This window comes from Piliocolobus tephrosceles, unplaced genomic scaffold, assembly GCF_002776525.5.
Source record: "Piliocolobus tephrosceles isolate RC106 unplaced genomic scaffold, ASM277652v3 unscaffolded_39783, whole genome shotgun sequence".
NCBI lineage: Eukaryota > Metazoa > Chordata > Mammalia > Primates > Cercopithecidae > Piliocolobus > Piliocolobus tephrosceles.
In genome coordinates, this window is record NW_022324068.1 from 631 (window position 1) to 19,683 (window position 19,053).

The 19,053-nt window shown below is 43.9% G+C and overlaps 1 gene segment (V, D, J or C); it reads right to left on the reverse strand.

The window, feature by feature from the left end:
* Nucleotides 1-950: 950 nt before the first annotated feature.
* Nucleotides 951-1,742, reverse strand: LOC113223200. The segment is given in 2 exon segments: nucleotides 951-1,438; nucleotides 1,575-1,742. Coding segments are annotated over 2 exon segments (522 nt in total).
* Between the last annotated feature and the right edge of the window lie 17,311 nt (nucleotides 1,743-19,053).

Here is a 19,053-nt window from a genome sequence, read left to right on the forward strand (position 1 = left end):
TGAATTGGGAAGGACTATGACGCCCTACCTAGGTATGAAAATCTCAGGGCCCCTCTTTCATGGCTGCATCAGGGCCCCTCTTTCATGGCTGCATCTGGGACACTGAGTCCCAGACTTGGAGAAGTGGTCTGATGTCGAGAACTCTCAGGAACCCACGATCCGTAATCACATCAGCTCTGACCAGTGCATTCGATTTCATAGATACAAACTGCAGCATCACCCACAGACAGGTGGAAGATTCTATTGCAATATAATCATTGTACTTCTATTTATAACAAGTACTGTATAACAATATATAATATGAGAAATAAAATAAAAAGGAATAGGATCAATATTATAAATAAAACACTTATTGAATTAAAGACCTCAGGAAAATTATTTCAAATCAAGTGAGTTGAACAGCAGTGAAAACACTCAGAATCTAGAAACTAGATTTCCTGAGCGAATCAAGGTGAACCAGCAGCAGTGGTGAATGCATGCTTCTGTCTATCAGGACAGCAGCAATGGAAAATGGAAACAAAATAAAGGATACAGGTGGCTTAAAGTAGGCAGAAGAAATGAAGTCATATTGTTATCATGATTGTATTTATCAAATAAGGACCAGAAAAGTTGCAAAGACCTTTACTTCAAATAGGAAGAGAGGTTTGATATTTTGTTGCAGAAACTTCCAAGGTGACAGGGATAGAAGAGGTTTCAGAAGAAAGATCTTCCTGGAGATGTAGCCTTAGACCTTCCAGATGCCAGATATTCCAACATATGAAGAAGAGGCATGTTTTCTGCCCTTGTCAACCTCATGTGTGTGGACAACACAGCAGCCTCCAATACCTTTAGAAGATGCATATCTGCCCTGAAGGCCAAGGCTAAGACACCCACTCCTGGCTTGGAGCAGTGAGCTGGCTCCAAGGACTCCTAGAGTGCAGTGGGCCAGGATTGTTTTCACCACCTACATTTGTATTCACTGTGTTTCAGGAATGAATCTGTGGTCTCTTTCTACCCAAAGGACAGCCGATGTCCAAATCTACTTCTTTCCCATGAAATGTGAGGATCAAAGAGAGGCCTCTGTTAAGGGTCTCTAGGAGCCGCAAGGAGAGAGAAGGATGAGGTTTGTGAACAGGAAGGAGGCTACTGTGCCACGCTGTGGCTAAGCTGCTGGCACAGAGATACACGGCCGAGTCCCCCTGCTCTGTGCGCTGGATCTTCAGAGTGGAGACGGATCCCTCAGGCCTCTCTGCAGAGAACCGACCACTGGGCAGCCCTGATTTGTCTAGTTGATCATCATTCTGGAAGTAAGTCAGAAACCCTGGGCCCTGCCCTGGGACTTGTTGGTACCAGTAAAGGTACTCATGACCCGAAATTGGATCACACCTGAGAGTTACATCCTGTCCCCTCTTTGTGACTTTGTACCTTGGGGACTGCGAGACTCCAGCACCTGTGTGATCTGTGGAAGTAGAATTTGGCAACAGAATAAGGAAAACATTTGTAGTCATCACACACACACACACACACACATCCACACACACACACGCCTACACACAGAAAAAAAAATGAAACTCCTTGGTGTTCTGAGGACTCACCTGTCCCTAGGAAACCCAGGACCACCCAGCAGAGAAGCCTGGTGCCCATGGCAGGGTCAGGCCAGGACGGGGGCGTTACCAGATCAGTGTCACTGTGAGCAGGAGCAGAGGATGACGGATGTCCTTGTCCCCACAGGGCAGTTCCCACAGTGACATCACTTCCTCTGTCAATCCCCAGGAGGTCAGGGTCACAGCATTTATATTAGAACACACTTGGGTGAGGCTTTAAATATTTATAAGCTCCATTTTAACATCAATGCGCAGCTCATCGCTTTGACTTACAGAGCTGTCTGGACCTGGAGGCCTCACGCTGCATCTCTGAGTTCATCTTCTCATCCCACAGCTGCTCTTCTGTTTGCTGGGCATGTCCTGTAGGATGCGCCAACACTGCCCCCAACATAGGGCACAAAGGGGTGAGCTCATTGTCTTTCCTGCAAGTCAAGGTCTCCTGTGCCATCCACATTCATGACCCAGCCTTCCTCATTCCTCCAGTCACACGTGCCCAACAGGACTGTTCCATCGCATGGGTTCCCTCACGAACTGTCCTCATGCCTTTCTTCTGGGATCACTTCCCACCTTTGTTAACCAGAAATTCAGAAAAGGTACCTTGATAGAAACTCACAGCGGTCTTTTTTCATATTCCACTTAAATAAGTTTTTTAAAATCAATGTCACCTTAAATGAAGGAGAATGACAATTGAGCTAATTGTTATTTTTAACCACTCTCTTACTTACTCTTTTTCTCCATCTATTCTTATGGGGGGTATTTCTCTTTTCTTTCTGATTGCTTTCAAAATCTTCCCTTTGTACCTCATGTTCTACAATTTCCCTATGACTTGACTATTTGTCTTACTTGAGATTCATTTTGATTCTGGAATCTCTGAATTTGGGACCTTAAACACCTCTAAAGAATTGTCAGCTAACATCTCATAAATATCACCTCATAACATTCTACCTATTTTATCTGTTTGATACTTCAATCCTACGCAATTCAAAATGGGAAATAATGAAAAATATGCATATTCTAATATATGGGAAATATCCATTTTTTTCTTTCCTGTTCTTAAAGTCTTTCATATTTCACTTTTAATTTTCCATGTTGCATTCTAGATCACTCCTGCAGATCCATCTTTGACATCACTAAAAATCTCTTTCGGAGTAGCTGATCAACTGTTTGACTTTCCATTTTGTTTTCAGTGATTGTGTGAGGCATTCATAGATACATTATTTGACAATTTTTATGAAAGTTACTTGATGGTTTCGGACATTCTCTTTTTTCTTGTTTCAGTTTCCCTTCGTGTTCATTTAAATGTAGCTCTCCAAACTTTCATATCTTATAATACCAAAATTTACAGTCTTCAGGTTTGCACTTCAAATATTTGTTGTTTGTGTTCATGTTTCCTCATGGCTATGTCCTAATATTCTTCTTACTGGGAATCTGTTTGTTCGATAGTCGTCTGTGACATTCTAGAGAGGCCCGGACTGGGAGTGAACAACACCAAGAATCTGTCATGTTTACAGGCATCTCCAGTCTAACTTGCAAAGGTACGGGCCCAAGAACTGTCTGCTGCACTCCGGGCTGCCATATACATCCACAACATAGGTTGGTAGGGTCAGAAATGCTGTCTGGGAAGTCCCAAGTAAAGATTCAGAAAAGAATTCAAAATTTCTAATTCTTTTTAGAAAAACTCTCTTCATAAATAAATCCCATTAAGCCATGTAGTCATCATGACATTTTCTTCCAAGGGATGTTACATATATATATATATATACACACACACACACACATATATGCATCTCTGTGTGTGTATACATTTGTGTGTGTGTGTGTGCATATATATACATACACACATATATACACATAGATCTTAAATATAAAAATGGCCAAACCTGTGGATATCCCTACTTCTTTCTTTTTTTTTCTGAAACCCAGAACTTCAAAAAATAACTTAGATATTGGAGATATTGGAATTATATTATGTTTGTAGACTTCAGACTCCTTCTTTTCTTTTTAGACAGAATCTTGTTAGGTTGTCCAGGTTGGAGTGCACTGTCGTGATCTGGGTTCATGTCAACCTCCACCTCCCAGGTTCAAGCGATTCTCCTGGCTCAGCCTCCGCAGTAGCTGGGACTACAGGTGCCCACCACCATGCCTGGCTAATTTTTTTGTATTTTTAGTAGAGACGGGGTTTCACCATATTGGCCAGGTGGACCTTGTGATCAGCCTGCCTCGGCCTCCCAAATTGCTGGGATTACAGGCATGAGCCACCGCACCCGGCCTGACTTCACACTCTTTCAAATTTAAAAGCATAACTTATTTCAAACTGGAAAGTCCCATAAAAACTGACAAATGAGCTTGAAGAAGCAAATGCTCTTATGCTTCCTCAATGAGAGAATACTGGTCTATAAACCCCTAGAAAACCACCTCTGGCATAGTGTGACTTATTAACGCCCATCTATTCTGTGTCCAGGACACTGGGAACTTCAATATGAAAAATACTAGGGCCTAAATTTCTAGCATCAAAGATTTGTTTTACCATTGTCCAATTTAAGACACTGATGGAAGAAAAGTACTCAGTTTACTGTTTAGGTCCAACTTATACAAAGTAAAATGAATATCCTTTACTCTGAAATCATATGTTCTTCTCTGAGTAAATTAAAAGGTGACATAAATCATCAATTAAGCCTACTGGGCTAGACTGGGCCAGGGGAAAACAGAGTTTTTTTCTGGAAAGGCTAAGTTTCCAGGGTTAGTCAATGTGATTCAGGAAGGAGGCTGTTACACAAAGATTTTTCCTTGTTAGAAGATGCTGAGATGTGTGATATCCTGGGTACTCAGCTGATCTGGGGAGAAGGGTAGTTAGGCGTGTAATATGAAGGACCAAATGTCATCAGCAGGATTGTCCTGTGAAAATGTCTTTCAATCATCTGAGACATATTTTGGGCTCTTTGGCCCTCTCTGCTCTGTCTTGTTTGGGGGCCAGGTCTCTAAATGGGGAGAACGTATTTCTACCACACAGTATTCTTTCCATCTTCACAGAAATGCAGAGCAATTTCTGCAGGTCTGAGGACTTCACTTTGGGTTTGGCAGCAAATCTTTGAGCTGCTCAGCTACAAATTCATGAAGCACATTTCTCATACTGCAGAGCTCAAAGGGAGACCAGAGCATGAAGGGGTGGCCTGCCCCTCCACACCTGTGGGCGTCTCTCATTAGGTGGAACGAGAGACTTGAGAAAAGAAATGAGACACAGAGATAAAGTATAGAGAAAGAAAAAGTGGGCCCAGGGGACCGGCACTCAGCATACAGAGGACCCAGGCTGGCGCCCGGTCTCTGAGTTCCCTCAGTATTTATTGATCATTATCTTTACCATCTTAGAAAAGGGAAGTGGCAGGATAATAGGATCATAGTAGAGAGAAGGTCAGCAGTAAGACATATGAATAAAGATCTCTGTGACATGAATATGTTTAAGAAAAAGCGCTGTACCTTGATATGCATATGCAAGCATCTCCATAAACCTTTTTAGTGCATAAAGAGCAGCATTGCCACTAGCACGTCCCACCTTCAGTCCTAAGGTGGTTTTCTCCCTTCTCAGTAAATAGAACATACCATCAAATCAGGTTTTATACCAAGATATTCCATTGCCCAGGGACAGGCAGGAGACAGATGCTTTTCTCTATCTCAACTGACAAATGAACTTGAAGAAGCAAACGCTCTTGTACTAATCCTCCTCAGCACAGACCCTTCACGGGTGTCAGGCTGGGGGACGATCAGGTCTTTCCCTTCCCATGAGGCCATATTCCAGAGTGTCACATGGGGAGAAACCTTGGACAATACCTAGCTTTCCTAGGCAGAGGTCCCTGCGACCTTCCACAGTGTACGTGTCCCTGGGTACTTGAGATTAAGAGAATGGTGATGACTTTTAACCAGCAAGCTGCCTTCAGGCACTTGTTTACCAAAGCACACCCTGCATAGCCCCAAATCTGTTAAACCTTGAGTCACCACAGCACATGTCTCTTGCCAGGACAAGGTTGGGGGTAGGGTCACAGATTAACAGCATCTCAAATACAGAACAAAATGGAGTCTCTTATGTCTACTTCTTTCTATATAGACACAGTAACAGTCTGATCTCTCTTTCTTTTCCTCACAGGAGCACTTGCTTCGCTTATAAAAGAACTGGGTCCAGGAAGGCAGCAAGAGATGAGATTCCCTCCCACTGTCTCCACAGGTCACTGCACTGTGTCCAGGGCTTTGATGTCCTTGCAACTCCATCAGGAGGGAAGCTCAGGAAAGAGATAGAAGGAGGCAGAGCCCTGCCTCTAAGTGGAGGGAGACTTTAGGCACAGGATTAAAGAAAAGTTAGTAGCCCGTGTCTGGAACATCTACATATAAATTGTGTCCACATTCACCTGGGTAGCACAGGTGTCCCCTGGAGAGGAGTCCAGGGACTGTGGAAGATTGAGACAGTTGTGTGATCAGATGCCTCAGTCTGGGAGAATCCATCCTGTGGTGGATTGTGTTAAGTGAACTTTGCGAAGGCAAGATAAGAAGGCCATTTCTCTAATCATTCTGGGTTACAGATGGTCAAAGATACATTAGGTAAAATTTGTTAGATAGATGTAATACAGTCACTATTACACTAGGCAGGTCATTGTGGTCAGACTGAGAGTCAGTGACCAGCAAATACAGAGGCATCCAACAGACCTCGGAAGTCCTATTCCTTCTGCACCCTGTGTCCAGTTCACCTTCCCAAATGCTGGACAACAGCAGCCAGGCTGCCCCCAGTGTTTGGCAGTGCACCTGCAGGGGTGGCCCCCCTAACATGGGAACAGCTTCCACAGAAGCAGGTTTCCTTGGCCTTTTCCTGTCCTCCCAGCTAAAGGTCCCACTGCATGGCTTGGCATGCTCTGATCCTCTCAAGTCCCTGCATCTCCAGCCTGTCCTACCCAGAGCTCCAGAAGCCCTGGCTACTGACTGGCTCTCTCACCTTCTGACTTCTCTCCTCCAGACTTTGTCTTCCTTAGCTCCTCCCACATATGCATACGGTCTAATAAATCCGTTACAGTGTGAAATTTGTAGTGGCCCTGTTTTATTGATGCAAACCTAATGGAGATGTTCTTAACAGAAGTGGTTTCAAGGAACAACCTTTAACGATGGAATTCTAGAAGTGGATCTCTGATCTGTCTAGATTTGTTGTGGGGAAAGACCCTGAAGGAGAGCACAGAGACCTGTAGGAGGTCAGGTGCTGCAGCCACAAGAGGAAGCCTTTTCCCAGGTGTGGCCGCCATGATAGTGATTCCCCATCAATTTCCAAGACCGACCTGAGCCCAGCAATCGAAGGGGTGGGCTTTCTTGGACTTAATGCTAGATCTCTGCACAGAGCGAGGCTCATTCTGTCTGGGCCACTTTGGGCCACTTGGGGTTCCAAGGTTCCTGGTGTAGAGAACTCTGCCCAGGGCATCCGTGAGTCTTGGGGAGCGGGGAGGAGGGCAGAGCCTCCCTGTCTTTACGTGCAGAGAGGAGACAGCCTTGTAGCGCTGTGAGTAACTGCTGGCACAGAAGTGCACAGATGTCTGGTAGGGAGCAGCCGACTCTAGACCGAGCGGGAAATCCTCTGTGTTTGATCTAGAGACATTGTAGCCATTGGAGACTTCTCCTTTGTCAGTGACACCAGCAGCAACTGAGTAATGAATCAGCCTCAGCCCCATACCTGGGTCTTGTCGATACCAGGACATGCATTCATGGTTCATATCCTGGGCACACTGCAGTGTCATGCTCTGTCCTGTCTTCAGGACCTGGAATTTTGGGGTCTGGGTGACAGCAGCATTCCCTGGACCTGCAGAGAACAAAACTGATGCTGCAGCCCCAATGGGAAGGCACTGGGCCTTTAAATCCATGCAAGGGGCCCTGCCCAGGACCCATCTGCCCACAGGAGAGAAAAGGCCGCACAGCACAGAAGCCTCATGCTCATGGCAGGTGCTGCAGGATGGAGGGGTCTTCTGGCTCTGTGTGTTGATAAAAGGGGAACAGGGATCTCAAGGCAGTCATTCTGAGATGTCATTCTCACTGCCTGGGACCCAGAGCCTTCCTGTCAGGAGAGGCCACACCTGTTCCCCAGACAGTCAAATTCAAGATAGATGCAGCTCTCAGAGAACAGCTGAGAATGAGAAGAACACATTTGTCTGAATTGAAACAAGTCTATAAGATTTTCATGACCTTTTGTAAACCATTTGTATTTCAATGCAAATTTTATTTCTTCAATGATATAATTAACATTCTAGTGTTAGTTATCTACATAGTGCTGTAGTCTAGAGGCTTAGGGAAACTCCTCATGTCTTCCTGGTGTTTTTGACTCCTGTGTCCCAAATACTCCTTCAAGTATCCTTTTCTAATTTAGTTAATTGACCATAATCCTGTTTAAATTCCTTTGTCTATATTGGTTTTCTCTGTTATCAAGTTTCCAAGTCCCAGGGGCAGGCTCATTAACATTGGAGGAGTCGTTTTGCTCTGTTTCTTGTCAACTCACTGACAGATGGGACTCCTGAGAAACACAGCTGAGCAACTTCAGCTCCACCCAGGGCCCTTCATTTCCATGCCTGGGGTGAGACCACAGCAGGCAGAACCACCTCACACTGCTGACTGCCCACTGTGTGTGGATGATGGTGACCACACAGCACTGCCCATGACCAATGGGCACAAAGGTGGCCTGATGCGTGAGGGACTTGGGGAGAGAGGGCGGGCTTTATGTTAAGGACGAATGCTCTGTTTGTATTTGAGATATCATGTTTCGCAGAGAATATCCCTTTGTGCAGGATGCCTGCCGTTAATTTAGTAATAATTTAATTGAGTAATAAACAAAAAGGAACTCAAATAACATATCTCCTGTTTCCTCCAGGGTTTCACAAGCTTTCCCCAGGGGTTTTTCCTTGTCTATTTACTGAGCTCATCATCTTCTCCTGGACCCGGCAAACACCCTTCCCCCAGGTCATGTCTACTGTGTCTACTATACCAAGCAGCAGCATTTGATTCCTTCTGGCTCCCCTCATTTCCATGGCTGCTTAATTACCGGTGGGGTGGGTTTAGGATGGCACAGGGAAAAACAACGTAAAGGGCATTATTCTTCTAAGCACTGTGATTCACACTCAAGATGATATGCTTCGTGGTAAAGCCTCACAGTGAAGGGGTGGCCTACCCCTCCACACCTCTGGACATTTCTCTTTAGGTGGAACGAGAGACTTGAAAAGAAATGAGACACAGAGACAAAGTATAGAGAAAGAAAAAGTGGGCCCAGGGGACCAGTGCTCAGCATACAGAGGCCCCACGCGTGCACCGGTCTCTGAGTTCCCTCAGTATTTATTGATCATTATCTTTACCATCTCGGAAAAGGGGAAGTGGTAGGACAATAGGATCATAGTAGGAAGAAGGTCAGCAGTAAGACATATGAATAAAGATTTCTGTGACATGAATATGTTTAAGGAAAAGTGCTGTGCCTTGGTATGCATATGCAAATATCTCCATAAACCTTTTTAGTGCATAAAGAGCAGCATTGCTGCTAGGGAGTCCCACCTTCAGCCCTAAGGCGGTTTTCTCGCATCTCAGTAAACAGAACATACAATTGGGTTTTACACCGAGATGTTCCGTTGCCAAGGGACGGGCAGGAGACAGATGCTTTTCTCTATCTCAACTGCCAAGAGGCCTTCTTTCCTCTTATACTAGTCCTCCTCAGCACAGACCCTTCACGGGTGTCAGACTGGGGGACCATTAGGTCTTTCCCTTCCCAGGAGGCCATATTTCAGACTATCACATGGGGGGAAACCTTGAACAATACCTAGCTTTCCTAGGCAGAGGTCCCTGTGACTTTCCACAGTGTATGTGTCCCTGGGTAATTGAGATTAAGAGAATGGTGATGACTTTTCAAAAGCATACTGCCTTCAGGCACTTGTTTAACAAAGCACACCCTGCACAGCCCAAAATCCGTTAAACCTCCAGTCACCACAGCACATGTCTCTTGCAAGGACAGGGTTGGGGGTAGGGTCACAGATTAACAGCATCTCAAATACAGAACAAAATAGAGTCTCTTATGTCTACTTCTTTCTATATAGACACAGTAACAGTCTGATCTCTCTTTCTTTTCCCCACACACAGTACTCATCGCATGTGGATCAACAGTCCCCCATCCTCACCTCTCAGCTTGCCAACAAGTTACAGACTCTTAGAGTAGAAAAGGCCTTAGAAAAATCTTGTTTCCATTTCCAGGTGTGCTTTGTAAGGTGGAGTTGTTATTAATATTTAACACATCTCTTTGTCCTTCATTTCCAAAGCAATTACTCCCTCAGGTGTGCATCTGTGCTGAGACCTGAAAAACCATTAGGAGAAGGGGGAGGGTTGCATCACAGCTTCACAGCTTAGAATTTGATATGACATGTCCTTTGTCTTCGACATCCTGCGGCCACTCTGCTGTCTTCCCAACTGTCCCTCCCCACTGCCTATGCTTCCTTCTCTGCTGGTTCAAAGAAAATAAGATCCTCCTAATTTTAGAATGCAGGAACATTTACCAATTTCTGGCCCATAAGTGTCTCTCTTTGAACTCTGAGTTATTTATTAAACAAACTGTGAGTGCATTGGCTGTGCCATTTTTCCCTTCGTCACCAGACTTCACAAGATAAAGGAGCTTTATAGATGTTTACCTAACCTCCAAAATAAATTATCCCACCTTCCAACTACTTACCAAGCAAAACTGATGAAAATCAGATGGGATTTTAGTTAACATTGCTTTCCTGTACATTTCACATATAAGAAGTGACCACTTAGTTGCTTTTCTCCCTCCCTCATGTTAACAACAGCTCCTCATAGGGCTCCCTGGTCTAGTTTATTCACATCAGTGTCTCTGTTACATCTTGTGATGGGAATAATTTTCTCAAAGCTCAGATCTTCTGGTTCCAGGCCACTAACCACTTACCTGCTCTAGTATCTCCCCATTGCCAACACCATGATGCCTGTACCTGCAGTGCTATAGGGTACACAGACCCTCCTACCCCTGGTGTCTTATCTGAAGACAACCCCAGATGGTTCTAGACTTCCCCTCCCTCGAACTCCAGTGACCCATCGATCAATCCCACACAGAAACAAGCAGACTGTCCTTTATCTGGCTCCATCATTTATTAGCTCTGAGACCATAGGCAAGGCCATTCATTAACCTTCCTGGACTCTAGCCTCATGTAGATCCATCTATAAAACAAGACTAACATTCCTCTCAATGCTTTATGAGCATGAACTCAGATACTGTGTAGTCTCCCATAGGATTGATAATTATCTATCCTTTTATCCATTCCTGTCTCCTCATGCAGGAGAAACTGATAAAAGCTCTCAGACCTGCTAGGACTATGAGTGATGGAAAAGCTGGAATCATCAAATAAGTGCTGGGGTGAGGAGAACCTGGAAGCATAAGATGCCATTCAGTCACTTTAGAAAAGATCTGGCGGAACTTAGGAATCAGGCAACAGGGCACGAGTGCACCTGTCTACCCTCATTATGCAATGTGAAGCAGCTAATAGGAGCAGGTTAGGTCTATATAGACCAACCTGGAACAATAAAGACCAAGTCTAGTAACAGGAAGTATGCACATGGCAGGTAAAGTGTACAGGTGAACCCATTTTCTGTAGGTGTACTTGGGTAGAAAGTTATGCATGAACACAGAAAAGAGGGGTGAAAGGAAGCACACCAGAGTGTTAATATTGATTACCAATGGAAGGTGGGATTGGATTCGAGGGCATTATTGACATTTTCATTACATATATATTATTTAATTTGGTTATTAAAAAATCTTAACCACATACAAGCTTAAGTTTACACTTTTCATCAGGTGTCAGAATTTGTAGCGTCTAAAAGAGCAAAGTACAGAAAGCTTCTGTTAATGGAACACCCTATAAAGGCCCCCCCTTTTTTTTTTTAATAAACTGAGGATAAAGTGTGCTCCATAAAAATGCACGAGCTCCTGGAGAACACAGCAAATCTCTGACTGCTGAGGAGGATGAGCATCGAGGTCGACACATTTGATGGTGAGGTCAGTTCGTGCTGATTATGAACTAATAAGGCTTCTACCTCTGAAAGCCTGACCACCACGGGGAAGTGGAGGATCTCACTCCTTGTTCTAGAACAGGCTTTGAATAGCCCCCTGATTTGAAAAGGAAGAGAAATGAGCACCCTCTAGTGCCTGCATTTCCAAACTCAGTGAGAGCTTGTTTCCAGTTTTACATTTTTCAAGCTTTAGAAATGCTCTTTGTTTCTGATCCAAGTAGCAGTATTATTACGATGTTGATTGTAACGATACTGTACAGTTATCAATAGCACACAGCTTTCTCAAATACAGTTTTAGTGAGTGGGTGGAAGAAAATGCTGTCCTTAGGGAAGATGTTCCGACTTTGGTCTGTTTAAGGTTCAATTATTTAAAATAGCTAGTCTATTTTTGGTCTTTATTGCCTAAAGAGGTAAAACTGCATTCGTCTTTAAAGCATAGATTCAAATCATTTCGGCGAAACTGGGGCTTCCACCCCAATTTTGGGCCTCCACCTACCTCTACACCATCAGCTCCGGGTGTCTACTTCAGGGCTGTGTTTGACAGGCTGTTGGTTTTTCACTGAACATATGTCCTTCCCTCCCATTCCTAGGTCTCCGTCTTATTTCTTACATGAGACATATTTCAGGTACATTTATTCTTAGTGGTGAAAATCCAAAATTAAATTTTACTAGAATAAATTGAGAAAAATATGCTTAGGCATTTATATGAGAAAGTGGTTTTTGTTTACACACAAACAAAATTGTTTTTTTAGCTTTTATTGCATTAAATTAAACTCTTGTGCATCAAAAAACACCATTAAAATGAAAATGTAAGCTACAGACTGGGGAAAGACACAGGAATGCATATAAATGATTTTTTAAAAGTGTGAAATTTAACATTCCTCAAAGTTGCTAATGAAGAGGCCACAGTAATGACCCCTGAAGACAACTGAATCTCTACTGCCGCCCTGCTGGTCACTAGAGGGCAGTGTGAGGCTCTGACTTACTGACCAGGATGCAGAAGGTGATGATGGAGCAGGGGTTAGGTAGAAAATGTATGGACTAGTTTGTTTCCTACTTCTGATCCTTACAAGCCAGGAGACATGGGAAAATGACTCAATGTCCCTGAGCCTTCCATCCGTAAAGGAAAAATAAGAATGTTTGATATGCAAGATTGTTGAAAGGCTTTAAGCTATATAACAAATACAAAGAATCAATCGCACATCTAGGGCTCATTGGTCACTCTTGTCCTGAAGTTACCCAGGAAGTGACAAGCTGCAAGATGATGCAGCAGAGAAGTGGGCACTCTCACGGCACAGGAAACCTGGGCTCTGTTGGTTGGGAGAGCTCTGTGCTCAGTAGGACAGAAGACATGCCTTCCAAACAACTCAAAGCTTCCCTTGAAGGAGTGAAACCTCGGTGGGGCCTGCAGCTCTCAAATCAAAGCTAAGGCAGGAAGTTTATATACAGAATGTCAGTGACTCTACCAGGCTGTGCCAAGCTGCTGGCGCAGAGATACAGGGCTGAGTCCCCCATCTCCCAGGCATTCACATTCAGCTCAGAGCTATAGTTAGGGAACTGACGACCTGAGAATCGATGAGGGAAGTTGCCTCTGACTCTCTCTTCCTTCCTAGCATACTCAAAGATAAGCTGGGGCCCCTGACCCAGGGCCTGTTGGTACCAGGACACACTGCTGTGCCCAGAGATAGGAGAGCATCTCAGAGTCACTTGCTGTCCTCTCGTTTTGATCAGGTGTGTGGGACTTTGGGTGACTTCGGTGTCCACTGGGCCTGTAGGAAAAGGGGATGGAGGATGAGCACAGCAGACAGCCTGGAGACCCTCCCCAAGGTAAAGTGGAGGACACAGGAGTGGGAAAGCTGAGAATGGGGCTGCTGTCCAGTGCACAGGACTCACCTGCTCCCAGGAGACAAAGCAGCACCCAGGAGAGGAGCCCAGGGCCCATGGCACAGTGGGGCAGGCAGCACTGCACCTGACACAGGGCTTCGTTCTCCTGGGATAGAGTTGAGTGAGTTCTTTGCCTTGATTTTCCTGATGGGAGGGGTATCCTGTGATGTCACTGTCCTGTGTCCTCCCCATGCAGGCTTCCTTAGGTCTAGTGCTCCACGGACCCTGCACTCTCTACCTGTTCTGCAGAGCTGGAGGGATGGGTGAAGGCAGAAGCTTCTGTGGTGATACAGTTGCTCCTCTGCCTACACTGTCCCAGCTCACAGGCTGCCTGATTGCAGTATCACCCTCCTCCCACCTAGTACTGTGGTGCTCCATGCTGGAGCTCACACACCTGCTCATCAGCGGAGGGTGAGGAGCCTGTGATTAAACCTCAGGTTCCAGCTGTTCCTTGCGGTCCTCACATCATCTTTCTGATGCTAGATTCACTCCAATGTTTCTAACTATATTGTCTTGTCCCAGGCAACATTCCCAGCCCCTTTCCTCAGTGACTGGTGGTGCAGAGTTCCCAAGACTTAGTCAGTCTGATCAGATCCAAAGCAGACCTGGGTTGTGTGCAAATTATTAGTAGTACAGATTCCCCAGAAATAATTATAGTACTTTAACAGCTCACAGCACAGAGTTTGGCTTATAGGAGACAGGACAGCAGAGAGAGGTAGGGTCACCATCTGTGCTGGCTTGCAAAATCTATTCCCTTGGATCCCTTCTTTCTGGGTTAAATTTCTTGGTGCCTGAAAGTAGTCCCACAGTAGCCTGAATGCTTAGCACCTTAGATGTTTCTTTCTGCAGATATCTTAGCGAATGATTCATAATTTTTATGTTCCATGAAGTCCTAGAACAGGACACAATTTTGCCAAGGATTTTGCTACTTACAATAAGAATGGCATTTACTTCAATTTCTGATACCTTCTTTCTCATTTCTCCGTGAGCCCTCACCAGAACTGCCCTTAATTCTCTATTTTCAGCAATCTAGGCTTTTACTAGTCTGCTCCTCCCAATTCTTTCAACCTCTATCCATTAACCACTTCCGATTAACTACAGCTGCTTCCACATTTTCAGGTATTATAGCAACAGCTTCACTCTCGGTACCATATTTTGTTTCAATTTCTTTCCTATTGCTATAAAGAAATACCACAGACTGGGTAATTTATAAAAACAAGAGGTTTATTTGGCTTATAGATCTGGAGACTGGGAAGTCCAAGATCAAGGGTCCATAACTGATGAGGGCCTCCTGCTGTTATCCAAGGCAGAAGGAAGGGGAAACAAGCATCTGAAACAGAGTAAACGGCTGAATTCATCCTTTTTATCAGAAGACCATTCCCGAGACAACTAATTCACTCCCACAATAAGGGCATTGATCTCTTTCTGAGGGCAGATCCCTCATGAACTAATTGTAGCTGACCCACCTCCCAATACCATTACATTGGCGAATTTCAACATGAGCTTTTGTGGGGACACGCAAGCGTAGCACACGCATCTACACCATGAGTCTGTATTTCCACTCTTAAGTCTGTATCTGAAAAAAAAAAAAGAATACGTATGTCCACAAGAAAGAATTCCACAAGAATATTCACAACAACTTTATTCATAAAGGTTGAAGACGGGAATAACGTGGATATCCATCAACAGGAGCATGGATAAACAAGCTGTGGTATATTTATGCAATGGAATATTCGTCATAAGAAAGAATGACCTACTGATACAACAATATGAAAACACTTCAGAAATACTAATTTTGGAGAAAAATAACTCAATAAAAATATGATTACATTATATGAAGCTCAAGAATAGACAAAGCTAGTCAATGGTGATAAAAATAGAAAAGTTTTTATCTCTGGGATAGAAATTAATTGGAAATGTGCATGAGGACACTTTCTTGAGTAATGGAAATTTTTTAATAATAATTTCAGTTATTATTTCACTGGCATATGCATTTGTCAAAATGTACCAGGATGTCCTTGTATTAATATTTGTGTTTTACTCTCTATTAATTATACCTTAATAAAAAGTATTACTAAAAATTAAACAGCTAAATTGCATAAAAGGTGGGAGTCATATACAAATGTATGCTTGTATTCTGCACAGCCCAATTTAAAAATGAATCACACAAAAACAAGAAAAGACAGGAACACACCTATCTGTGTAAGATATGGAGAATGTGAGAAGTGCTCAGTGACTGAAATAGGCAACATTGAAATTTGGCAACAAAATAACCTCAAGTGACCAGTGGGCTGAAAAACAAGTGAGGATCAATATCAAGGAAAGTTGTAGGCAAACAAAAACTTTCTAAAATTATCTTAATGAGCTGTTGAAATTCTGAGAACCATGAGCTGTTATACATTTCATAACTTGGGAAATTGGGCATCCGTCAGTCTCACAATCGAGCATTTCCTTTCTTTTTGACTTTCAACATATTAACCAATAGGTGAATTGATTTTTTTGCCCAGCAAGCAGACTGCTCCCCTCTTTGTGAGTTGGGTTCTGGGAGACCCGGCACTCCCCCTTTGGCAGCCTCACAGAGGGGAGTTGGGGACAGCACAGACACACGGGATTCCCTGCACGTGGGATTTGCACTCCCTGTAACGCCCAGCTATGGAACACTCAGTCCTGCAGTTAACAGATCCCAACTAAAGAAACCTTGCCTCTAGGTGTCCGCTTTAACTGTAAGTGCCAAAGAGGGATACAGGCTGGAGAAAAATTAAACGTTTGCTCAATATTATTCTGTAATATTTTACAAGAGAATCAGTTGAGGAATTCATGGATTTTCATTCAAGCCAAAGTCATGATAATAGCTAAATTCTTCCTTAATCTACCCTGAGAGGAATCAGACACTGTTCTATGCCCACAAATACTTAGTAGAGACTCATTTATAGTCTCTTTGCAATAATTCTACTAGTCGATTATCTTCAGGACTAATTGGCACAGTTTGGTGCATCTACTAACATTTTCCTTCGTTAGTTTCTTTACTTAGGTGTTGTAGAAATTGTTCTCAGTATTTTTTTGGCCTCCAGAGAACACCTGCTTGGTGTCCAATGGAATCTGAGCCAAGGTGATGTTATCAGTACTACTTATAAACTTGTAGAATCCCAGATCACTCAAGCAGGTTAAAGCTGTTGCCTGGCGAGACCTGCAGGGAAGATGAGGTGCAGCAGAGATGCACTGAGCTCAGGGCACAGCCCACTCCTCATTTTTCCCTTTTGCTCTGAGGCAGTTGCTCCTCTGCACCTGCCTGGACACCAAGGCTGCCCAGCCAACATTCTTCAACTGTAGAGCTCATTAAAGATGAGAGGGACGTCCCACCGCTTGCATAACTGTAGGTAGCCTAGCAATAACTGAAAGCTGCTGCAACATCTGCATAATATTGGATCCAAGCCCTAATTTTTCTTAACTCTTTCCCTCCTATGCTGCTCTCCCAGACTGCCCAGAGCCCTTTAGCTCCCAGTGGACCACACTGCCATCTTGTGGCCAATAAGTGAAATGTCATCACTGTTTCTTCCGCAATGGCCCAAGGAATGCTGGGCAATGTCTGCAGAGTGAGCCGCCAGAATATTCCAGAAGTGCCATCCCGCAGGTTTTATGAGCAGTTTCCCTAAACCCTCATCCCAACACTAGTTCTAACCCTGATTATTGCATTGAGTTACCAATCTTAATATCCCACCCTCATTCTGAATAACTCTTATCACATAGCTCCAGTTATAGCCTATCTTTTTCTCCCTTAAAACTACCATTTAAAGAAAGAGGAACAGAATGAGAGGAATGAAAGAAAATAATATTTGGTTTAAAATAGGAGGAAAACACAGACGTTGAAGTATAAAGAGATTATTTAATCGGAATCACTAAAAACAAACAAATGTCCTTCAAAAATGACAGTGTTATCCCAAAAGTATAGATCAGCAAAAGATGAAGTCAAATGTGTAATAATAAAAAGTAAAATTGAAATATACAAAATGAGTCCTCATATAAGGCAATAAGCCATAGTAGAGGGAGCGGTACCTAATGCAATAAATAAAGATGGATATTATTAAGACCAGCAAAGGGCCTGCTACAGGAAATGATCACATTATACATTGCACATCCACTGATCTGAGCACCAAAGAGGGAAAAAATGATTCTGGAAGAGGCAGAGGGCAGCGGTAGCTGAGAACACGCTGGTGCAAAATAGTATGATAAGGAAGTAAATCAGCCAGGGGACTGTGGAGTACATGACTTTTCTTTCTCCTGTCTCCTGTGACAGCTGAACTGGACCATTTTCCTCTCTAAGAATTTGCTCCTGCACCCTGAGTTCGATGCCCCTGGTATTTGCTCCACCTCAGCTTCCCATGGACGAACTCCCTCTCCCTCCTTGTTGAGCACAGTCTGAAAGAGAGGTCTTCTCTCCCTGCCCTTCAATCCCACAGTACTGGGGATTGGCACAGACTTCTCAGTTGGCACTGACTTCTCTCATGGCATGCCCACATGCCCCCTAACTGTGCCTTTTCATTTCCACTAGACTGAAAGTAGGATATGGGCAATGAAACTTAACACCTTTATTATAGGATGCATAAGTGACTGCTTTCAAAATTATTGCTGTTTCTTTCACTGCCTTGGATTATATCTGAATAGGAAAAGAGGCACAATTTCTTAATATGAGTTAACCACAAAAACCTTCCCAAGTGCCAAAAACAATATAACTACCAAGGGATTGCTCTCCTCATTGGTGCGATGGAAAAAAAAAATACTTTAATGGAGACCCAGAATTCAGTCCCCTTCATCCAAACATCATTGTATGGCCTCGCTCTACCTAAAAGACAGGGAGAACCATTCCGGTGCCCTGCACCTGGCAGGAAAGCCCTGCTAGAGACTGTGGGGAGCTGGCGAGGATGTGTCCTGGTGATTCCGCCCCCAGAGCAGGGATTCTCAGGCGACTCTGGACCACTTTCAGGGACTGAGATGGAGAGTGGCCATACTTAATCTTGGAGGGGACAATACTTCGGGTGTGACCCTTCTGACCTCTCAGCCTAAAGTAAAAGCAGAGTCACTCCTAACTAGTGTGGAGCTACTTAGCTATGACTGGTGAGCTGCTTAGTTTCCTAAGAAAAATAGTCCCTGTTTCAGGGTCTGTCGGAGCCACAGAAGAATAGCAAGGCCGGAAGTGATTCACAATCTCACTGCCTGGCCATCTCTGTTGCCGATGACTCCAGCATCTGAGTATTCCATGCAGGAAAGATAATTTGTAAATAATGCACTGGTTCAGTGACACCTTTAGAGGTATTCAAAATAGTTGTCATGTTTCAGACTGGCATGCTTGTAGGAGACACAGACCTACAGAGCAAGATAATTTGGAGGTTGAATAGAAATAGGAAAGATGGAGGACCCCTTAGATAATGGCTTCTAGGAGCAAGAGTAGAGGAGAGGTGAATTCTGAGCCCTTTTGTCCCCACAAGACATGGCATAACAGGGGCATCAGAAAATACTCCAGTGA